Raw genomic sequence first — 20,223 nt, 5'->3', positions numbered from 1 at the left:
GGTTAAAGATACCACCCCTGGATGGAGGAAAAGTACTTCCAGAGAAGATGCCACATCTACCTATGAGACAGATAAGGCAAGTGAAAACAATACCACACTTCGGTACTTAGAAGTTTCATGATTACTCAGCGGCTTGGATTTTGCAAGTCCCCAACCAAGGAGCTTCCCTCACTCAGGAACTTAGGGGAGCACTGTTTGTACCATACTTAACCAATCCCGAAACTATCGAGCACCAGTCAACGTTATACCGTCAAGGACTCAGAAGAGTTTCCCTCCAACCAGGAGGCCAATCACAGCGCGACACGTGTCGACATCAGAAGCCAATCATGGCGCGACACGTGTCAACATCAGAAGCCAATCACAACACGACATGTGTCAATGTCAAAACAAAGCTAGAAACTCTCTTCTATAGAAGGAGATCATTCTACCACAATATTTTCTAATGTCATTTGTACTAAATCATTCACTAGTACTCACTAAAGGAGAGCTTGAACATATGTACTTGTGTAAACCCTTCACAATTAATGAGAACTCCTCTACTCCGCGGACGTAGCCAATCAGGGTGAACCACGTACATCTTGTGTTTGCTTCCCTGTCTCTATCCAATTACATACTTATCCATACTAGTGACCAGAACAATCTAGCGAAGGTCACAAACTTGACACTTTCTGTTGTACCAAAATCCTCACTGATTTTGTGCATCAACAAAATTCATTGACAGTGCCACACCATATCTTGTAAACTGAAAATATGACTTTACAATAACAACGTGCATAAAATTCAGAAGATAACGACTAAAATCCCTAGACAACAGAGATAAGGAAAATCAAGATATTTAAAATCTGGCTAAAATCCCTCTCCAGTCTGCCTTCTTCATCCCTTTTTTCCCCATATACTTTACTCATATCACTAGCACGAAAAATGAAAAACTAAAAACTAAAAATGAAATGACTATCAAATAGGGCTACATGACCAACCTCTAACTCCTAAGTAATCAAATTTTTGGTTTTTAATTACTGCAGTTTAGAGTAGTTAAACTAATCAACAAGTCAAATATATTATTATGGCCCTCTGTTGGTTTGCTGAAACATCATATAATGCCAAATTTGTCACTGTTATCAGATGCCAAACGATTTGTCCCCACTTTCTTGACTATTATTCCCTTGATGAATCATGTCTCTCTCTGTAGGGCCATAAAATATAGGTCCTTATGGCGATAGTGATAATAATCCTCAAATCCTGGAAATTTTGTATCTTGTCTGAGTTTCCTCTACTTATCTAAATTTCCAATATAGATTTTGATCTTAGTGTTCTTTAATTCCGAATGAATCAAGCCTCCCCAAGTAGTATTCAAATTTACGACATGTTAGTTAACAGTCAACCGCTCTACCACTGAGCTACTGAAGAAGAACCAGTGAAGAGAGAGAGAGAGAGAGAGAGAGAGAGAGAGAGAGAGAGAGAGAGAGAGAGAGAGGGAGAGAGAGTCCATGATCTGCTTAGAGGATTGCAATCTTGGACGAGAGAGAGAGAGAGTCCATTATCTGCTTAGGGGATTGCAATCTTGGAGGATATGGGTTTTGTTTTTAAATTGCATACTTTGAAGTATCTGAATTGACTCATTCAGTACTTTCCTTGTTAAATGTTAATTTACTGTTGAAGTTCATAACTTTTGACGGTGGGTGTTTATTCTGTGGAGCCTAATGTAAAGTTCAAAGTATAGAAGGTTGTTGTCATAGGCTGCGCAACTCAGAAATCTGTGCAGAATTATATGGTTTGAGTAGTGGTTCTGGAGTTTTTGCTGTAGATTGATAAATGGAAGCAACGTCTTTGCGCCCTTCGAACTATCCTTTCTATAACTTGGGATTTGTAAATACACATAGAACCCTTTATATGACGAGGTTGAATCCAGGTCAAGCTAAAACTCCATCCCCAGTTCTCTTGCACACAGATGAAACTGGCCCGTTTCCAGAGTTTAAGAAGGGTTCTGGTTCAAGTGCAGCTTTAAGAAACACTGCTCCCAGAAAATCATTACCGGGTCTACCAAACACAGTTGGCATAATTGGAGGGCTATCTGTCGATTCTAATGTTAAATTTATGAGAAAAATTGTCAATTGGAGTTCAAGAGATGGAGAAAGTTGCCCTCCTTTTGTTCTTTGTTCTGACCATGTTTCAAATAAGGAGCTTTTATCAATTGAGAGTTCTTTTCCTTCTGTCAGCAGTAAAAGCGATGGTCCTGAATTCGATCCTACTCCAATTGTGGAGAATTTGCTGAGTAAGAGGATTTTTCTTGAAAAATCGGGAGCTCGTTGCATTGTAATGCCTTGTCACATATCACATTCTTGGCATGATGAAATTTCTAAGGGATGTTCTGTTCCTTTTCTTCATATTGGTGAGTGTGTTGTCAAGGAGCTCAAGGAAGCAAAGTTGAAGCCGCTTGAAGCCGGAAGTCCTTTGCGGATTGGAGTGCTTGCAAGCCATGCAACTTTGACAGCAGGATTCTATCAGGAGAAACTGCAGAGCGAGGTAATTCCATTTTCCAGCTTCTGTTTTAATTGTCTAGTATCGTATGACAAGAAATAGTAAATATGTTTTCAACAGATTACAAGTTCCCCAGGACATTAAATCGCATTCATATCCTGCCAGTTAAATATGAATTCCTTAACTATACTTGTAAAAACATTTATTGCTACATCATGTTATGATATTCATTTTTCGTAATATAAATGCAGGGATTTGAGGTTGTTCTGCCGGATAAAGTGACCATGGAATACTCTGTAACCCCTGCTATTGAAGCCTTAAACAGAAAGGACATAGAGGGGGCACAAAATCTCTTGAGGATCGCACTCCAGGTTCTTCTGGCGAGGGTTGTGAACTCTGTTATTCTTGCGTCCGATGATATGCGAGGTCTTCTTCACCTGGATCCTCTTCTTAAGAAATGCATTGACCCTATAGATGCCTTGGCTAGGTCAGCCATAAGCTGGGCTCAGTCTGCTAAAAAAGGTACATGAAAAAAATACAAATGCAGTTCCTCCTTAAATCCCAGTTTGTGCTTGAATCTTAATGTTAATGCAAAATCTTCGTCTGTCGATATAGTTTTGTTGCCTGTGTGTCGTGATACTGCTTTTTCTCTTTTGTAGTCATTTTGCGAATTGAAAGTGCCTCATACGTTTGAATTTTTTGGCATCGCTGTAAAATTAAAAACTACAGAAATTAGTCTAGCATCTGTTTCATCTTTTACACTTCTACAGTTCTACATTGAGTCAACATATCCTTAATTCTATTTTCAAGTGGAGGGACACTTTAAAAAATTTCTCTCCACTTATATTATGACATGTGGTGTACCGGGTAAAATCTCTCCACCCCATCCCACAAGGCTAACAGAATGAAACTACGAGCACGAAATGCATGAAAAAAATAAACAAAAAACCAAATGGAAGAAAGTGAGAATAAAAGGCATATTCAAACTGGTCCCCAACCATCCCTCCTCAGCCCTCAGATAGAGGGTCTGAAACAAGGAAGAAAAACATTTCGAGCAACTTCGTCTTCCCAAACTAAGCCATTCCACCTATTTGTGTCTCCTTCGATGATGAAATTGCTTGTTTGAAGGGTATCCAGATGTTCCATATGCGCCAGAGGTGATATGTCTTTAAGCTTGAATGCTTCCTGTAACCATTGACGAGCCAATTCCTAACAATATATCTCATGAATCATTCTTCTCTTTTATTTTCATGGTGTTTCATGGTGAAGATGGTTCAAAGAAGAAAAAACAGAAGAAGAAAAAGGATCCGAATGCACCCAAAAGAGCGATGTCTGGTTTCATGTTCTTCTCAAATATGGAGAGAGATGTGAGTTTTTTAATTTCTATCTACTGGTTCTAACTTTGGGTTCAAGTTATTATTGATGTTTCGAAGAAATTATTGACCTTATTTGTGTTGACCGCAGAATGTCAAGAGAGAGAACCCTGGAATTGCGTTTACTGATGTGGGGAGAGTGCTTGGAGAGAAGTGGAGAAAGATGTCTGGTATGTGTGATTCTACTATATTACATATTGTGTGCTTCCACAACATGAGGAATTTCTGCGAAGTATAACTTTGTTAACATAATGTTTTCCATTTTTCAGCGGAGGAAAAGGAGCCATATGAAGCAAAGGCTCGTCAAGATAAGGAACGCTACAAGGATGAGATTAGAAGCTACAAGAACCCCCAACCCATGAACATAGATTCACAAGGAGTGCAGATTGGACGAATTTCTTGTTGAACCAAATGATGAATCTTCTTTGTCTCCACTAATGATGAATTTCCTGTTGAACCAGATGATCAATTCACAAGAAGACTGCAAATTCATGCACGCAAACAAAAGCACACGTGTGGGAACCAAGAACAAGCATAGCCAAAGGAGAATTTTCTGAGCTTACCTGCAATTGGATATAAGGCTTTCGTGTGACATTTTGTTTTTTGTCAAAACATTCATGTGACATTTATCTTGTAAACTAAAAATATGTCTTGTAAACTGAAAATCAAGAAAGATGGTACAAATTTTAGTTTCATGCATCATTTATATCATCTATCTAATAGAGATGCCACATGTGTTGGTAGGTCTTATCTCTATTAGACAATGATACAAATAGATGGTAAAATATAGCATTACTCTTTTTTTGTACCTTTTTTTTATTTATTTTTTATTTTTTTTATGATGTGTTTGTAATGCAGGTTTTGCCATATTGTTTTGATTTTCTGAATTTTTTTATTTATTTTTGGAACAACCGATATTATCTACACTAAGGGGAGAAGGTGGGTTAAACCTCATAATAGGCTAGCAATAATGCAGTTCAAATTCACCTTTGTCAAGAATTGAACCTAAGATCTCTCACTTATAGGTAAAGGGAAATGCCACTAGACCGTAGTATTAAGTGGTTGAATTTTTTTTATATTTTTGAATGTGAAGGAAAGGGTAATATTAGGTTTATTGAATATTTTACCAAATTGTGTTGCTCACTTTATAAATACAGATTTCATATATCTTGATGCGAAATAGTATTCCAAAAATCGGCCTAGGTGTTGGGCGGCGGAGCTCTGACCCGATTTAGACCAAAACGTTCAATTAGGCGGGGAGGACTTAGGTGGCCACCTAGGCGCTCACTAGGCGCCTTAGGTGGGCTAGGCAGTTTGAATCTCGCAGCAATTTTTGCAACCGGATCTACAACTTTTGATCTCATACATAATAGCAGGGCTCCGACGAATTTCTGAGTCTCTGTGAAGATGAGGGAAGAGAGAGAGAGAGAGTATTAAACATTTAAATCTATGGTGGCGTAAGTTGGATTTGAGATCCAATTTTGAGGTTTTGAAAGTGAAGGGCCGAAGAAGAAGAACGAAGATGAGGCATGAGGGAAGAGAGTGCCAAGAGAGAGAGAGAAAGAGAGAGAGAGACTAAAAGATTAGGTTCTGAAAGGGTAAAGAAGAAGAAACAAAATTTAAAAGTTGTTGAGAGTGAGAGAGACTAAAAGATTAGGTTTTGAAAGGGTAAAGAAGAAGAAACAAAATTCAAAAGCTATTGATGGATTCTTGGGTGATATGAAAGAGTTAGATGGTTTTAATTATGAAACCACCCGCTCATTAGATGGTTTTAAATATGAAACCACCCACTTGCGTGGGTTTTTTTTTATAGCTTTAAAAGTTTGGGATGTATATTATATGTATATAAATGTTATATAAATTATAAATCATTTAGATAATATTTTGATTTTTTTCGTAGACAAGTATATTAGATATGTACATAAAACATTCACATATGTATGTTCTTCTATAAGAAATAACATATTATTCAATAATTATTTACATTTGATATAGTAAATTTAATTAATTCATATAATATATAAGAAATTTACTTAAATCCATCTAGGCCGTCTAGGCGCCCGCCTAGATTCCGCCTAGCGGCCTAGGCGCTAGGCGCTAGCCTACCGCCCGATTAGCACTTAGTGTTTTTAAGAACCTTGATGCGAAAAGAAACAAAAAATGAAAATATCCAATTCCTTTCATTTCAAATAACCTGAAACTTGTCTCCATAAAACATTAAATCTCAAACGAAACCCAATTTGCAAATTTCCTTGTTGATTCCAGAACTCAATTCACAACATGAATAAAATATCTATCTGGAAGTCAAGAGTGAATTATTGGGTCTTCTGATTAAAGTGACATAAAGTTTCTGGTGAGCCCGACCGACATAACGTAAAGGTACAGGCATTAATTGCAATGATTCATTCCACATATCATCCTATTTACAAAACATTACCTAATTCCTCTCCCAAACAAAAGTACATCTTTTCATTTTTCAGTATTCCTGCAAGCCATGGGGAACATTTTCTCAGTCTCCATACCTTGCGATCCCACGGCTAACTTCTGCTGCTGGGCTTTCCTTAGTCAGCAAGCAAACTACATCAGCAAGCTCGGAGAAAACCTTGCAGCTCTGGATCGATCTTTGCAAGAACTGACCGCTTTAAAGAATGATCTCGTGAGAAGGGTTGAGGTTGCCGAGCTTCAGACATCCATGATGCGCTTGCACCAGGTACAACTGTGGATTAAAAAGGCGGAAACTATTGAGACACGAGTCAGAGAAGTTCAAAGTTGTGCAGATCGAGAAATTCAGAAATCATGTGGCGGAGTTTACTGCTCCAAGAACTACTTTCCCAGCTACAAGTACGGAAAAAAAGTGTTTAAATTGTTGGTGGAAGTGGATGCCTTGAAAAGCAAGGGAAGCTTTGAAGAGGTGGCAACAGAAAGCTTACCGCGGGTAGGTGTAGTCTATGAAATGCCTACTGAACAAACAGTGGGGATGGAGTCGATGTTTGATGAGGTCTGGAGACATGTTGAAGATGAACAGGTGGGAACAATCGGGTTATATGGAATGGGAGGGGTGGGTAAGACCACCCTCCTTACCAAAATCCATAACAAGTTCGCCTTTAGTACTTACCATTTTGATCCTGTGATTTGGATCGTGGTCTCAAAAGACCACAAACTTGAAATCCTCCAAGATAAGATTGGTGAAAAGCTTGGGATTCTTAATCACAAATGGAAGCACAATGAGCCGCATGAAAAAGCTCAACACATCTTCAAGTTCTTGAGGGAGAAGAAATTTGTGCTACTGTTGGATGATATATGGGAGCCAATTGAAATGACTAAAGTTGGGATTCCTAATCCAGCGATTCCTAATCCAGTGATTCCTGGTCCAGCTAATAATAAGAAGTCGAAGATAATATTCACAACTCGCTTGGAGCATATATGTAGTTGTATGGATGCTCAAATAAAGATAAAAGTCACTTGTCTAATGCCGAACCAAGCATGGACCTTGTTTCAGGAGAAGGTGGGCAAAGAAACTCTTCAAAGTCATCCAGATATCCCCAAACTTGCGCAAGTAGTGGCAAATGAGTGTGACGGTTTGCCACTTGCAATAATTACAGTTGGTCGAGCCATGACGTGCAAGAAAACACCCCACGAATGGAAGCATGCAATTCGTGTTCTAAAGGAATCTGCCTCAGAGTTTTCCATTATGGGAGACAAGGTATTTCCTCTCTTAAAATTTAGTTACGATAATCTACCAAGTGAGAAAGTCAAATCATGCTTCTTATATTGTGCTCTATTTCCCGAAGATTTCCTGATAAGTAAAGATGATTTACTATATTTTTGGATGTGTGAGGAGATGTTTGAAGAGTATGTTAACGTAGATGAAGCAAAAAATGAGACTTACCATATCATAGGAACTCTCCTTTCCGCATGTTTGTTGGAAGAGGAAGGAAATTTTGTAAAAATGCATGACGTAATTCGTGACATGGCATTGTGGTTAGCTTGTGACTGTGGGAAAAAAAACGAGAGTATCCTCGTGCACACAGGTCTCCCGGGAACGCCAAATGTGAAGAAATGGAAGAACACAAAAAGGGTATCATTGGTTGGTAGTGATTTTAAATGTCTGGTTGAAACACCAAAATCTCCAAATCTGTTGACCCTATTACTTAGAGATGGAGGAGGTCCTTTGAATATGATTGCTGATGGTTTTTTCGATCATATGCCTACTCTGCGAGTTTTGGATTTGTCTCAAAATCTGAACATAACCAAATTGCCATCTGGCGTTTCCAACCTGATTTCGTTACAACATCTCAATTTGTCAAGAACTGGTTTAAGAAAGTTGCCAATTCAGTTAAAGGAATGTGTAAGGCTAAAGTATTTGGACTTGGAGCATATGGATGAGCTTGATTTTGTTCCACAGAATCTAATATCAAGTTTTCCAGTGCTAAAAGTTTTGAGAACTTTAGCATGCGGTTCTTCAGATAGAATTCTTTTTGATGGTGAGGGTGCCCTGATAGAAGAAATTCAGGGTTTGGAATACCTTGAAGTCTTGACGTTAAGTGTACGAAGTAGCTCTTGTTTCAAAAAATTGTTCAGCTACCACAAATTGGTGACCCGTATTCGGACTCTACAGCTCTCAGATGGCGAGAACCAAGCAAGCTTTCTAGACATATCATCTTTGGTGGATATGAAACATCTTGATACCCTTTATATTCGGGATACTCGTAATTGGGAACAATTGGAAGTTTATTGGGCAGGACGAGCACCCAATGATCCCCGGGATTTAATGATGATAAAACAAAATTGCTTCCTTTGCCTTCAGTGGATAGAAGTATCACGATGCCGAAATCTCACGGACTTGACTTGGCTCATTTTTGCCCCGAATCTCTGCCATTTACGTGTAGAAGCCTGCAGTGATATTGAGAAAATAATCAATCTGGAAAGACTGGGTGGAGTTGGAAACGTGGTACAAGAACTGAACCCTTTTGGAAAACTTACCGTTCTGATTTTGAGTTTGCTTCCACAGCTGAGTAGCATACATGATAGTCCCCTGCCCCTTCCGTACCTGAAAGAAATCAAGGTAACTGCATGTACAGCGCTGAGAAAGCTTCCACTCAACTCCACAAGTGCTGAGGGGAGCAATATTGTAATCAGAGGACATGAGGCATGGTGGTCTTTCTTAGAGTGGGAGGACGAAGATGCTCGAAAAGTTTTTCTTCCCTGCTTCCAACATACGACAACTAAGTGAGGCAGCGAGAGGGCCTTACGTAAGAACAAGGAGGATGATTCTGCTTGTATACAGGTGCATACCATAATATTTTCAATATTGTGCTGTTGTTTGGATATTCAAAACCTCGAAATTCCATGTTATGTGATTCTTTTCATTCACTCTACGCTCCTGTATATTGTTATTGTTGAACCTCACATTGGGTTCTAAGAAAATCATGCATTCTACGATTATACAATTCACAGTAGACTCTCCGGTCACCATTGTCGGCCAAGTGACGTAGAATGCTTCAGTCCTCTTTTAAGTGGCAGCTTCTTCAGCGCTGGACATTCTTCTCCCAAGATTTTGGCATCTTGTACAAACTGAAGGCCAAGGAAGCACACGTGATTCGTCATCATTGACATCCGAGGATCCTTACGTGCTAGTTCTGCACAATAAATTTCAAATTCGTCCAAATTAGGATATTCCAGAATGTGAAGAATATGAACATGTTTCATATTCTTCAGAGATGATATATCTACAACGTTTGAGTGATTCTTTCCATCCTAGAGGTGTAGAGTTCGAGTGCAGTTCATCAAAAGAGTAAAGACAGAAATTCGTCTGGAGCTTTACCAGCGCCAGTTCCAAAGAGACGAACATGGAATACCTGTTACCAATAGCATGGCCACTGGCCTACCGTTGTATATTCTGATGTTCATCAAATGTTAGAGTAAGTCTATTTCTTTTACTGTTTCTGCATGTGAAGATTAAGACCTATTGTACTAAATCTGAAACCAAAGGTATCCAGAAGGGGCTATCCTGGTGGCTTGAGGCCGTCCTGGCCCCAAACACGACAGGGGTTTAAGTCCTTGTCGTGCCACTATAGTTTTAGTTTGCAAGAAGACTGCAAATTCATGCACGCAAACAGACGCACACGTGTGAGAATCAAGAACACAAATAGGCAAAGGAGAATTTTCTGAGGTTATCTGCACTTGAACATAAGATTTTGACTTAGTTCACACTAGCCAAACATTCATGTGACAGTGTTGTACCATATCTTGTAAACTGAAAATGTCTTTACAATAACAACGTGCATACAATTCGGAAGATAACGGCTAAAATCCCTAGACAAGAGAGATACGGAAAATCAAGATATTTAAAATCTGGCTTTGTAGGCTCTTGGGTTTGAAGCATCTCCTATTTACTAGACTACAGGTCGCACACGAAGTCAATCCCACACTCATATAACAAAAGGAAGGTGTTAGGGGAAATTACAAGAAGCTTCTTATATCTACTATGGATAGAGAAGTAATCTATTCCCTTACACGTCATAGTAAACTCGGCTAGCACTCCACTTTGCTTGATGGGCCATGTAGAAGAGGCATATCTTCAATCCAATCAGCATAGATGCGACTCATTTTCTCAAGTTCGTTCCACTCTAAGTTGCAATGCGTACTCTGCCCTTGTTTATAAGCAGTCGCAACCCCCATCCTACGATTTGATGCATTGTTGCCCCTCGTATAAGTAGTTAAACTGTTAGCCTGGACACTTCCACTTTCCAGTGTCGTATAGCCACAAAGCTTCCTTAGTTCTGCAAAATTAACAACAATGCATCTCAAAATTTGTTCTTTTAAAATCATTGCACATCCGTCAATAGTGAGCAATTCTTGAATCATGATCGGTTCTACAGGGTCATCAACTTCTCTCGTTTATCATTGGAGATGGCTACAGATGAATTTGTGCCACACTTTGAAATGCCAGGTAAAACTAAATAGAAAAAGATGGTGATTAAATTGTATGAACGACTAATGCACAACTTTTATAAAAGCATATGAAGAAGTTGCCCCACTTTAATTACAAGCCAAGACAACCAGACACAGAAAGAAACAATCTCATTATAAACCTATATACCCAATCTGCAGCAAGACGAAAAAGAAAGTCTGATGCCACTATGAAATCATACACATCGAATATTAATTTGAATTAATCAAATTGGAAAAGGTCTGGTCTGTTTTGCTTTCTTTCATTCTTTCATACTTGGAGAAACCTGGCCCCTTTCGAAATAAGAACTGAGCAAATTGCAATCAGTGATTCAGCATTATGCAATCTAAATACCTAGTTCATTAGATGAATGTCCCGGGTGCCTCTTCTAACGTTCAAGTCCTTCAGCAGTCCAACCTATTGGCATGATTCAATACCTTCTTAACAGAAAAAGCTCATAAGGTCGAGTGTGGTTTCTTAATTTTCTGATACGGAACCAATTGGGTTTGACTTATGACAACTTTTCTTGTAGTGCAAGTAAAACGACTCTAGAGCACATGAGAAATCAACCGATACTCTAACAAAGAGTAGACCATCTAAACCGTTCATACGATCAACACACACACATACGCGCAAAAGGAAAAATTAGCAAAGCTATGCAATACAGGTATCCTATCGAAAATTGTAATTTACATTGGACCTGAAAAATCATTTGAACATATTAAACAAAGTAGTGTCAAAATCCATACCCAGAGACTTCTTGCAGTCAAATTGAGCAGAACCACCAGCAGTTGAAATGCTTATGAACGAACTATCTCTGTTATTTTCAGGATTGACATGACGAAAGCGGCAATTGTCTCCGTAACTGCATGTTCCCCATCTAAAGAACGACCTGCATATTCTCACTCCATTAGAACTTCCATGATCACCATTCCAAGTCCTCCTGGCCAAGTTTCCCTTCTCAGTTACCCTTCCTTGTGCATCACGCAAAGTCCTGCGGAGATCACTGATGCCATGAGCAAAGGAACATCTCTGCCCAGAAGAGCAACAACCCATTTGGAATTTACGGCACAGTTGGGTCTTGTAATAGCTAGGCAACATGTTGTTCTGCCCCGAGGCCGCATTCAAGTTCGATACGGCTTCAGAAGTTCTGGGTTTCTTGAAGGCTTGGGACTTGATGTTAGATTGAGCTTCGATTTCTTTCCCTTCGGTAGGAATTTGATGTTTTATCTGACGCCCGTTGTCACCGGATTCAAGATATTGAGCAAAAAATTGGCGAGTAGGCAATGGAGTACTCATGTTGGTATGTAACTTGCGACCCAGTTGCACTCCAACTGTTTGATGAAATGGCAAAGAACCCAGAAGAAGAAAATTATTTCCGGGAAATGGTTGGAGCTGAAACTTAAGAAAAACCCAGATGCTGTATCAGAAGAAATCAGTGGGTGTCAGTGAAGGAATGAGACGCATTGTGCTTGAACATTGAAAAAATTTGCAATGAATGCGTCAGAATCCAGACGAACAAGAAAACCCAGATGTAAATTTGAGAATTTAGTGAGATGGGGAGGTCCCAGAGTGAAGATTTTAAGCAAAATCTTGGATTATGATTACAGTGAGAAACATTAAGCGCATCAGCTCGGCTAGTTTCTACGTTCTGAAGAGTGAGTGGTGTCTGGTTACAGTTTCTACGTTACTATGGTGAGCATTAGAGAGATATTTTTTCTTCAGGTGAGCTACCATTAATTAATCCTTCTTTACTTTTTGTAACGAATGAGAATATTTTTAATTCCCACTAATTTCATGGCATGTTTACGTAAGGGTAATCGGAATAAAGAAACAGAATTGAATTCCGATTACGGAGTATTCCGATGTTTACTAAATATTAAGGAATAAAAAAAATGGTGGAGTCCACACGAAACAAGGAATCCAATTCCTAAAATTGGAGGAACGAGATTCCCTAGTTTGAGGTATTTGAATTCCCTAAGGGTAGGGTAATCGGTAATGCATCTTTTATTCCTATTATGCCCTCACTTGTTTCTTATTATCCTAACATTGCCCTTCATTTGACACTCATTATGCCATCTTTTAATAAATAAATAAAACATATTTATATATTTTTATATAGATAATTTTATTATATAAATTTAATTAAATTAATTAGTGTCAAAATAATTTATTTATGTAAGAGCAATTTAGTAAACAACTTAGTTTTCATTTCAATTGAAATGAATTAGTAAACAACTTATATGAACTCAACATTATTCATGCCATCTTTTAATAAATAAATAAAATCTATTTATAAATGTTTATATAGATGAATTTTATTATATAAATTTAATTAAGAATTTAATTTAATTAATTAGTATCAAAATAATTTATTTATGTAAGGGCAATATAGTAACCAACCTAGTTTTCATTCCGATTGAAGTGAATTAGCAAACAACTTATATGGACTCGACATCATTCCTACTCCGATTCCAAACAATTTTAGTAAATAACTTCAACAGGAATCTGATTCTGATTCCACCTCATTTCAATTCATCCTCAATCCAATTCCTCCTCATTTCAATTCCTCTTAATTTGATTACAGATTAGTAAATGCACCCTCAATGTTTATATTTGGTGCTTGATATGATTAGAGTGTTGGAGACTTTATAGTGGTTTTCTTATGGCTTCGTACGAGTTTTGAATGGTTAAGATCACTAAGCAGATAAAAAGTTCAGATTGTTAAACTGATGATTGTAGCCAAATTTCATAAAATAAGAACTAGCTACAAAATTTACATGTATTTAATACAACTAGCAACAGGCACACACACTATACGTGTGCAATCAAATTTACTTTTAATTATTTCCTTTTTTATTGTTTCAGCATAATTGAAACATCCAAAAGTAGAGTATAGGATGTGGCAGATTCTACATAACTTCCAGAATGCAGATAAAAATACAATAGACATAATACATAAACACTCCAAATTTGAATAAATTAGAAGTTACTGAGTACACATGAGTTGGGCTACAACGCATTTTGAAATAATTTCCAATGATGATTTGACATGGAACTTTACTAATTTCAGAATTTTGGTACCACTTCCAACTTTCAAGCAAAGGTTGAATTTTGAACATTACTAAAGATGAGAGCAAGGCCTGCAACAAAGAGTGAAAAGAACATTAGAGTCAACAAATCAAAGCTAATGTGAATACACAATCTCAAAATAGTCTCTTATTTCTTAAAAATATTAATAAAAGGAAATGAATTTAATTGCATATAGAGAAGACATAACCTTATATATATATCATGAATAACTGAGCTCTCCTAGAATTACATAATAGTTTTCATATTGCATTTTCAAAGATTAGCATATCCTAGACAACAACCCTTGTGCATTCAAAATTAAAGAAAAGAATTAGGGGCCTTAACTATTTTATCAAGCTTTAGAAATAGACCAAGTAGTTCTTTCATTCACAAATAGATTAAAGAGAACCAAATTTTATACTCAAGTCTGAATGAAAAATAGCAATTTGTAATAATTGATTCATTTTGGCAAAAAAAGGATGAAAATAATGTTAAAGGGAGAAGTAAGTAACCTTACGTTTTACTCATCTTGTTGCATATGCCATGATGTTAGCACATCTTTATATACAACATTTGAGCGCTAGAAACATTTGCAAAGCTGACAATTGCGGTAAAAAGAAAATGCATAACTGAGTTACAATCTGCAGCAATTGCACCTCAGAGTTACAATCCGCGGCAATTGCGCCTCAAATTCCAAATCTTTAGTGAATTGAATATGACTTACTTTTTAAATTGGTAGAACAATTTGGAAGGCTTGACAGAACCTACACAAAGCATTACCATATGAGCAGGACATTAGAACATATAAGAAAAAAACTGAAATTCAAAACTAAAATACCACATACGTATTGGGAAATTAAGTAAGGCAGTCGTGAAATTATTTAGGGTAGAAACATCCAAAGGTAAGATGGTCTTTGTATTTATCTGAGGTTTTGGTACCCCCAGTCCAAATTTTAGCTGAGAACCAAGTTTTATACTTAAGTCTAAATGAAAAATATCAATTTGTAATAATGGATTCATTTTGGCAAAAAAAGACTGAAAATAATGTTAAAGGGATAAGTAAGTAAACATGATGTTTTATTCATCTTGTTGCATATGGCATGATGTTAGAACATCTTTATATACAACATTCCTTGTATAAACTCCAGATTGTCTTGCAATGACACCATTTCTTATAAGGACCTTCGTTGTCTGTGTGGAAACTCCTCTTGACAAAGCTAGATAAAGCTGGTCATGGCTGAACACATGATTAGGGAGATAGACACCCACATATGGAATTGTTTGGCCTTGATATTTGTTTATGGTCAGCGCAAAGCTTAATCTTACAGGAAATTGTCGACATATAAAAGAGAACAAAAGCTTTACATTTTCCAAAGGCTTCAAAGGAATGCGTGGTAGAAAGACTCTTGTGCCCTTAAAATGCCCAGTTAATATTTCAGCATCAATGCAATTTGGAAAGAATCGTCGACATATCAACCTTGTTCCACTGCATAACCCAGTTTTTGGATCAATATTTCTAAGGAGCATGATTGGTGCACCCAACTTCAATGTCAACTTATGAGTAGGTAAGCCACCTGGAGTTATAGAATTCAAAAACTCTTGTTGATATAAGTTTTGAGGGTCATCGTCAACTCTATCAAAAGAGTAATAAATGTGTTGTTCCCTAGGAAATGTGTTTAACACCACTTCATTTAACTTGTCAACGCCCTTATTCCTTGGGGTGATGATAGCCATATCAACCATATAAGAAAAGTTGAAAGCATTCTCCTCTAATCTTGGAAATACAAAACCAATAAGCTCACCAATTGATTCATCGCCATGCCAAGGAATAACACCTGAATTCGGGATTCTAATCATATCATCTTCTACAAATGACTCATTTCCATCACCAACACGGAGTAGGAATTCTTCAAAATCAGGGTCTTGTTGAGCTCTCATATTATGTTTCAACCGGATAACTTGAATCTCATTCCATGATGAGGATTTTACAATGCATGCATCTATCGGTTGCACTTTGGTTCCATAAGGCATAACGAGAAGAACTTGACAAAAATCTCCTCCAAGAATCATCATTTTGCCACCAAATTGTGTTTCCATGCCCGTTATATCTCGTAAGGTTCTATCTAAAGCCTCAAATGCTTTCCTATGAGTCATAGTGGCTTCATCCCATATAAGAACAGCTGAACGCCTTAGAAGCTCCGCCAAATTTGATTCCTTGCTTATAGAACAAGTGTTGGTGGACAATAAGTCGATAGGAATCTTAAATCATGAATGTGTTGTTCTTCCTCTGGGTAAAATAGTAGCTGCAATACCAGATGTGGTTGTTGCAATAGTTATGAGGCCATCACTCCTTAGCGAGGTAAGAATTGCATGATAAAGGTAAGTCTTTCCAGTACAACCGGGGCCATCTACAAAGAAAGTTGCTGATTGATTACATGTAACAGCTCTCATGCTTATGTCGAATGCGGTGCGTTGATCATTGTTTAATGTCTGAATTGATTGCAGGTCTTCTAGGGGAACATGAACTGTGAGCTTATCTTGTATATTTGTTAGAGTTGTTGAGCTATTCATGGACATATCAATTTGTGGAAGATCATAATCACAAATTCTTTTACCATGTTGTTGTAACAATACATTCAGATCTCGTAACAAAAGATTAATGATAACCCTATTCTTTGAGCTGCTGGATGTTGGGTAGTCTTGCCCTATAAATGAATGAAATTCCTCCCATAAGTACGCACTCCAATAGGTTCACAATACACTAATATTGTGACAAATAACCTATGCAAAGTTGATGGCATTTGAGTTGTTGCAGCTTCTAGGAGGCATTGGTGAATGCTATTGTCATCCTCAAGCAAACCCTTCCTTTCAGCCACTTGCTTAAAAGTTGGAAATGCAACTCCATTAACTGTTAGAAGATGATCGAATGACATGGGACCTCTGATATGATTTAATAGAGTACGTAAGTAAAATCGTTCACCTTTATATGGACATACTGTATAAATTCGTTCGATAACCTTTTGTTGTGAAACCCTCATTTGCCATTTTTTTCCAGTGGCAACCCATCTATAATGTTCAGGGAATTCTCTATATAACCATTGTCTTGCAAATGGATCAATGCAGTTGATACGGAAAAATTCGGTAAGCATCGTATTTGAGTTGCTTGTGTTAGACAAAACTTCCATAATTGAGATGTGACTGTAATATCTGACTTGATGCCTATTTGGAAGATGAACTTGCAGCCACTCTATTGAAGGATATATACGATTCATAATTTTTTTTTCCATAAAGCTTCTGGAGCACAAATCCATCTTGCGTCTAAGTACTTTGATATTTCATCATAAGATGGTCCCAAACACAGCTCAAAGGAAACACGATCAGGTCCTTTGTACATATATTTATATAGATACTTGACACACTTTATGCTGCTTCAGACCTTAACATTTATATGACAATTATACTTCAATAATGGCCATGGGTTATATGGAACAACCCACCTATTATCTATTTCTACTTCAATGTTTCGATCTAAAGCAACATATCTACCATCGTTGCGCCTCATGTACATTGGGTAACAATCATTTCCTTGCATTATGACTTCAAAAAACTTCTTAGGAAAGGCTTTTTTACAGCTTCCATTTTTCATACATGGAGAGTTTGGATTAAGAGCCCCACATGGTCCATAGATCATATGTTTCAGGACAATATTGTATAACTCAGGTTCTTCTCTGTATGGAATTTTAGCTCTCACAATGCGATCATAGTCATCAGGTGTGTTTAACTTGTCTGACTCTTCAAAAATAATAAGCATGTGACAATGGGGCAGACCCATTTTTTGAAATTCAATTACATGCATATGAGCGATTGTCTTACCTAGAACTCCAGTGTTGTAAATATCTTTCTTCATATGTTCGTATTTGGATCTGAAAATTCTAGTTAGCAAGTCTGGCCTATCTTGTGGTGTTTGGCAAGGAAATAATTCACTTGTTATCTCCTCCCATGATGGATTACACGTCATAGTTAGAAATATGTTTGGCTTCCCATACTTTTGAACCAATGCCATGGCATCTTGATAACATTGATGGATATCACGGAGACTTCCACCAAAAGATGAGGGGTGTATTGTTGTTCGTCCCACATTTCCTATTTGTTGTTAAAGATGACATTTCAAATACATTTTTATAAAAATTCTTTAGGAATGTAAACTAATAGAAATTAACTTGGAAAGTGTGGATTTGGTACATACCAGCATGAAATTCACCCGATGTAAGTGAGTCTTGCAATCCTTGATATAACTCTGCTCTAATAGCTTGTTGATTGCTTTGCAGGAACCTAAGTCTATGCCTCAATCTTGACATAATTGTCAACTATATATTGTTGTAATAATCGACCACCATGTAATATCAATGACGAACCTGTTTGGCGAATATGTATTTATCACATAATGTATGGTTATTTGTTACTATATCTTACAAATATTTTAAACCGTATAAACAAATTTAAAAAGAGAAAAGCTATATAAAAAAAAAGGATATTGAAGTGGAATTACCAGTAACATGTATGCATAAAAGTCTCTACATGTACATGCAGTTTCATTTTCATTGCGGCTATTTATGTCCCACCCATAACTCCCATGAGGAAGTAATAAAGGATATTGAAGTGAGTCATAATACCCAACAACATCTTGAACATTGATAAGTTGCCCGCTAGTAGTTTGAACAACAATATCTCTTCCATTAATTGCATCACTGTCGGCACCATCTATGAAAACAGTCTCAACTTGTGATATAGTTGGAATACTATGTTGGCGATGAGTTGACGGTTGCTCCTTGATTATAAGCTTGCAAGTATTCAAATCTTGAAAATATGAAATATGGTGAAACATATGCACAAATGGATTGTATTGATCTAAGACATGCTTTATTTCCTCTACAACTTGTCTATTTAGGCCATTGTTTTCCAGCATGCAGTTGTCAATTTCACGCTCAATATCGTATATATAAATTTGTAAAAACCTTGGTTTGGTTCCTGTAGTAGGTAAAAGGCTTCCAATTTGGTGGTAGATTAAACCTTGTGCTCTAAATGTGTACACTCCACTTTTAGCATTTGCAAATTGTTCATCAACATTTACGCCCATTGAAGTAAAAGAGAAGACGTGATTGTAGGCTTGAATATATTCTCTGAAATGCCTGCCTTGTGATGTTTCATATGAGAATAACTGAAGAAGTTCGATAGGTGCTGGTATGGGGGGCAAGTTAGTCTTTCCATTCAAGCAACATAACTTCTTAGACTCAAGATGAAAGAGTTTTGTTGCACAGTGCCTGCATGTTGATGGTGGTGGTAACCGAAGTTTCTGAAACCCATGAGATTCACTAAAATTCTGTGCACAATTATATTGTGCATTTGTGGCATTCCTTTGTTGGACATGGATATTATGAGATCGAGTTGATTGTCCATGTTCATATACAGGTTGTCTCATCTCAAGTGATTCTCTATTTTCATATACATATTAGCTCATTTGAGGTCCTTGGCTTGATTCTCCACGTACATAAACAGGCTGCGTCATTTGAGATCCTCGACTTGATTCTCCACGTTCATAAACAGACCACCTTACATTAATAGATGATGTAGCAGTTTGTGTCGACATTGTGGCTGATTCATTGTCATATTTCGGAGGTGATAATTAAAACGACAACGTGCTAGATGTTGTCGTTGCTTTGAACTCATTACTTGCATTCTGATTTGGTAACTGTTGCGTCGCCTTGCACGTATTTCACCAAGGTCTGTAGACGTTGGACTCATTGCACTGACTTGCAATTATAATGCTATATCTACGAAAGTGATTGAAAAAATAAGTTATTAAAATTGAAAATACAGTAAACAAAAATGAGAAAATACAACTAAGACAAACACGGTAATAAAAATAACCATGTCCTTTTTTATTTCCAATTGCTGCCGAACATAGCCACCAAACCAGCAACTTGATTCATTTTCATATATTCGTATAGATACTTGAAGGTAAAAATACTATATGTTACATATACTCTAAAAATCAGAAGATAAAAAACTTGCATATTTGGAATGAAAAAGCTTACGACAAAGACAAAAAGCTAAACCATATTTTTCTGTCTTATTACTCCATCATTGAACTTCCTCCTACACTACTCTGCAATTGTTGCAAATATGTAATTGGTAAGTTAAACAATTGAAAGGATGCTTTCTCTCAATGAAACTAATAAAATTGAAGATCCAATTCCAAAGGCTATTCAGAGAATTAAAATTAAACCTGGGCTCCACAATTTGGAAGGAAGCCATTGAGATTGGGTGATGATGATGATTACTTTGAAC

General features: G+C 37.2%; 4 protein-coding genes across 7 annotated transcripts in view; 3 read left to right on the top strand and 1 right to left on the bottom strand.

Annotated features, from left to right (window-relative positions):
• LOC126610219 (uncharacterized) overlaps positions 1-20,223 on the top strand; it is a 61,923-nt gene that overhangs the window by 27,536 nt on the left and 14,164 nt on the right. The gene's annotated exons all lie outside the window — the stretch shown is intronic.
• Positions 1,238-4,659, top strand: LOC126610218 (uncharacterized). Its single transcript, XM_050278214.1, has 5 exons — positions 1,238-2,523; positions 2,730-3,000; positions 3,748-3,845; positions 3,943-4,021; positions 4,121-4,659. Exons 1-5 carry the CDS (start codon positions 1,813-1,815, stop codon positions 4,255-4,257), a joined length of 1,296 nt encoding a protein of 431 aa, XP_050134171.1. The 5' UTR covers positions 1,238-1,812; the 3' UTR covers positions 4,258-4,659.
• The window catches only part of LOC126610217 (probable disease resistance protein At5g63020), a 69,652-nt gene continuing 55,705 nt past the window's right edge, over positions 6,277-20,223 (top strand). Inside the window, exons 1-2 of one of the 3 annotated variants that reach the window (XM_050278212.1) lie at positions 6,277-9,138; positions 9,309-9,614. In XM_050278212.1, coding sequence (XP_050134169.1) covers positions 6,346-9,084 — 2,739 coding nt within the window. In that variant the 5' untranslated portion in view covers positions 6,277-6,345 and the 3' untranslated portion in view covers positions 9,085-9,138; positions 9,309-9,614. Of the gene's footprint in view, positions 9,139-9,308; positions 9,791-20,223 lie in introns of those variants that run through there. The other 2 variants (XM_050278211.1, XM_050278213.1) reach the window with 2 other exon arrangements.
• LOC126610224 (zinc finger CCCH domain-containing protein 39-like) lies at positions 10,047-12,542 on the bottom strand. Its single transcript, XM_050278225.1, has 2 exons — positions 11,553-12,542; positions 10,047-10,633 (listed from the first exon to the last, which is right to left on the bottom strand). Exons 1-2 carry the CDS (start codon positions 12,100-12,102, stop codon positions 10,386-10,388), a joined length of 798 nt encoding a protein of 265 aa, XP_050134182.1. The 5' UTR covers positions 12,103-12,542; the 3' UTR covers positions 10,047-10,385.

The sequence above is a fragment of the Malus sylvestris genome, chromosome 17 (assembly GCF_916048215.2).
Source record: "Malus sylvestris chromosome 17, drMalSylv7.2, whole genome shotgun sequence".
Taxonomy (NCBI): Eukaryota; Viridiplantae; Streptophyta; class Magnoliopsida; order Rosales; family Rosaceae; genus Malus; species Malus sylvestris.
This window is presented reverse-complemented; position numbering and strand designations above follow the sequence as displayed.

Coding starts and splice junctions, on each gene's coding strand:
- LOC126610218 (XM_050278214.1), top strand. CDS start 1,813: ATGGAAGCAACGTCTTTGCGCCCTTCGAACTATCCTTTCTATAACTTG. Junction 2,524..2,729: donor AGGAGAAACTGCAGAGCGAG/GTAATTCCATTT, acceptor ATATAAATGCAG/GGATTTGAGGTTGTTCTGCC. Junction 4,022..4,120: donor GAAGTGGAGAAAGATGTCTG/GTATGTGTGATT, acceptor TCCATTTTTCAG/CGGAGGAAAAGGAGCCATAT.
- LOC126610224 (XM_050278225.1), bottom strand. CDS start 12,102: ATGAGTACTCCATTGCCTACTCGCCAATTTTTTGCTCAATATCTTGAA. Junction 10,634..11,552: donor TGACTGCAAGAAGTCTCTGG/GTATGGATTTTG, acceptor TTAATTTTGCAG/AACTAAGGAAGCTTTGTGGC.